The following is a 2,391-nucleotide window of genomic DNA, read 5'->3' on the forward strand; positions in this document are numbered from 1 at the left end:
ACCAACTTCAGTGACAGAGATCAGGAGTTTCCTAGGTTTGGAGGGGTATTATCGGATATTCATTAAGGGATTTTCGCAGCTCGCCTTACCTTTTGTCTATACTCCGTAGTGTGAGGAGAGTTTTCAAACATTAAAGCACATGTTGACTACTGCACCTGGATTAGTATTGCCTGAACCAAGTGAACCATGTGAAGTGTACTGTGATGCATCATTAAAGGGTTTAGGGTGAGTTCTGATGCAGCACCAGAATGTTGTAGCGTATGCCTCACGGCAATTAAGGCCACATAAGATGAACTATCCGACACATGATTTAGAACTTGCTGCTATTGTGTTTGCTTTAAAGATCTAGAAGAACTATCTCTATGGCATTAAGTTTTATGTTTTCTCATACCATAATAGTTTGAATTATCTTTTTTAGCAGAAAGAGTTGAATATGCGTCAAAGGAGGTGGATGGAGCTTTTGAAGAATTATGATTTTGAATTGAATTATCATCCAGGAAAAGCGAACATTGTGGCAGACGCTTTGAGTCAAAAGTCTTTGTGATAGGTTTGCCTAGAACCCGGTCTGGTTGTGACGTTATTTGGGTGGTTGTGGATCGACTGACAAAATCAGCTCGCTTTCTCCCCATCCGAATAAGTTGCACAATGGAAGAATTGGCCCGAATGTACATCAAAGAGATTGTCAGGTTGCACGGCGTGCCTTCTACCATTAAATTTGACAGAGATCTTCATTTCACATCAAGGTTTTGGGGAGCTTTTCAGCGTGCATTTGGGACTCAGTTAAGTTTGAGTACTGCGTATCACCCTCAGACAGATGGTCAGTCAGAGAGAACTATTCAGACCTTGGAGGATATGCTAAGGGCTTGTGTTTTGGACCAGCCGGCAAGCTGGGATCGGTATATGCTGTTAGTGGAATTTGCTTATAACAATAGCTACCATGCGAGCATCGGAATGGCTCCGTATGAGGCTCTGTATGGCAGGAAATGTCAGTCTCCGCTATGTTAGTATGAAACTAGAGAAAGAAGTTTGTTAGGGCCTGAGATGATAGCTGAAACTACTGAACAGATAAAGAAGATTCGTAGTCGAATACTTATAGCCCAAAGCCGTCAGAAGAGCTATGCTGATCAAAGGCGGAAGCCTTTGGAATTTAAAGAAGGGGAGCATGTCTTTCTAAAAGTTACACCAACCACTAGAGTAGGAAGAGCTATTAAAACTAAGAAACTGAATCCCCGGTATATTGGGCCGTTTGAGATCCTAAAAAGAATTGGGCAAGTGGCTTATAGAATTGCCTTACTGCCGTATTTTTCGAACTTACACGACGTGTTTCATGTATCACAGCTTCAGAAGTATACTCCTAACGCAAGTCATGTTCTGAAACTAGAACCGATTCAAGTAAGAGAAGATCTAACACTTCCAGTAATTCCGGTGAGAATTAACAAACTAGTGTTAAATAATTGCGCGGGAAGGAAGTATCATTGGTTAAAGTAGCTTGAATTTGAGCTGGTATTGAGGAAAACACTTGGGAACTTGAATTAGATATGCGGAAGGACTGCCCGCATCTCTTTTCAGGTAACTAAATTCGAATTTTGAGGACAAAATTCTTTGTTAGGTGGGTGGGATGTAAACCCCGTTAAATTAGTAGATAATTAGTCAATAAATTAGTTTTTAATAAAGAAGATTAGAAAGGCAAAAAATACTATTAAATTAGGATAGAGCTCATCGAAACGAGAATTTTGACACTAATTTCGAAGAAAACGGTCCAAGATTGGAACGAACGGGCCAAACCGATTGAACCGGGCCCAAATCGGGCCGTCGGTCCAACCAGACCAACCTATTAAATGAACCCAAGCCTTTCTTCTCCCTCATTCCAGCGAAAACGCAGCTGAAGCTCCAAGAAGAAAAGAAACACTCCCGAACCCTTACGCTAGTTTCCAAATCCCGTAACTTCTCCTCCGAGCTTCAATCGCCGCGGCCACGCATCCACTACGTCGAACTCTATGTTTTTATCGGAACAATTTTATAGGTAAGTCATTAAATACTCCCAGCCACTCCTTTCCCCCAATTCTTGAAAGTATGGTACGGGTATTGAATTTCTTTACTCTTTGATGTTTTAGGATCCAATTAGCTTGAGGAAAACGTTCACTCATGCTTATGTGAAGTTTGGGTAAGGTGAGGATACCGTAATTCCATTTCAATTTCTTTGAATTTGAGCTTTGAGTATTAAATTGGATATATATGTGTTATAAATGTGTATTAGGTTGAAAATAAATAATTGGATCTTGAAATTGTGAATATTGGAACTTGGAGGAAGCTGAGCCTAGAGTTTATTGAGTTTTGAGGGGCTGCCTTGGTTTTAAATAAATTTCTTTGGTTGCTACATAGAAATCGGCC

At 40.5% G+C, this 2,391-nt stretch overlaps 1 protein-coding gene across 1 annotated transcript; it reads left to right on the top strand.

The window, feature by feature from the left end:
- Window positions 1-1,041: 1,041 nt before the first annotated feature.
- LOC127746605 (uncharacterized) lies at window positions 1,042-2,168 on the top strand. Its single transcript, XM_052260466.1, has 2 exons — window positions 1,042-1,425; window positions 2,115-2,168. Exons 1-2 carry the CDS (start codon window positions 1,042-1,044, stop codon window positions 2,166-2,168), a joined length of 438 nt encoding a protein of 145 aa, XP_052116426.1.
- The last annotated feature ends 223 nt before the right edge of the window (window positions 2,169-2,391 follow it).

The sequence above is a fragment of the Arachis duranensis genome, chromosome 4, assembly GCF_000817695.3.
Source record: "Arachis duranensis cultivar V14167 chromosome 4, aradu.V14167.gnm2.J7QH, whole genome shotgun sequence".
In the NCBI taxonomy this organism is placed as follows: domain Eukaryota; kingdom Viridiplantae; phylum Streptophyta; class Magnoliopsida; order Fabales; family Fabaceae; genus Arachis; species Arachis duranensis.

Excerpts from the sequence above, each read along its gene's own strand:
- LOC127746605 (XM_052260466.1), top strand. The coding sequence starts at position 1,042 with ATGATAGCTGAAACTACTGAACAGATAAAGAAGATTCGTAGTCGAATA. Across the intron at positions 1,426-2,114 it reads TAACACTTCCAGTAATTCCG|GATCCAATTAGCTTGAGGAA; the intron begins GTGAGAATTAAC and ends TTGATGTTTTAG.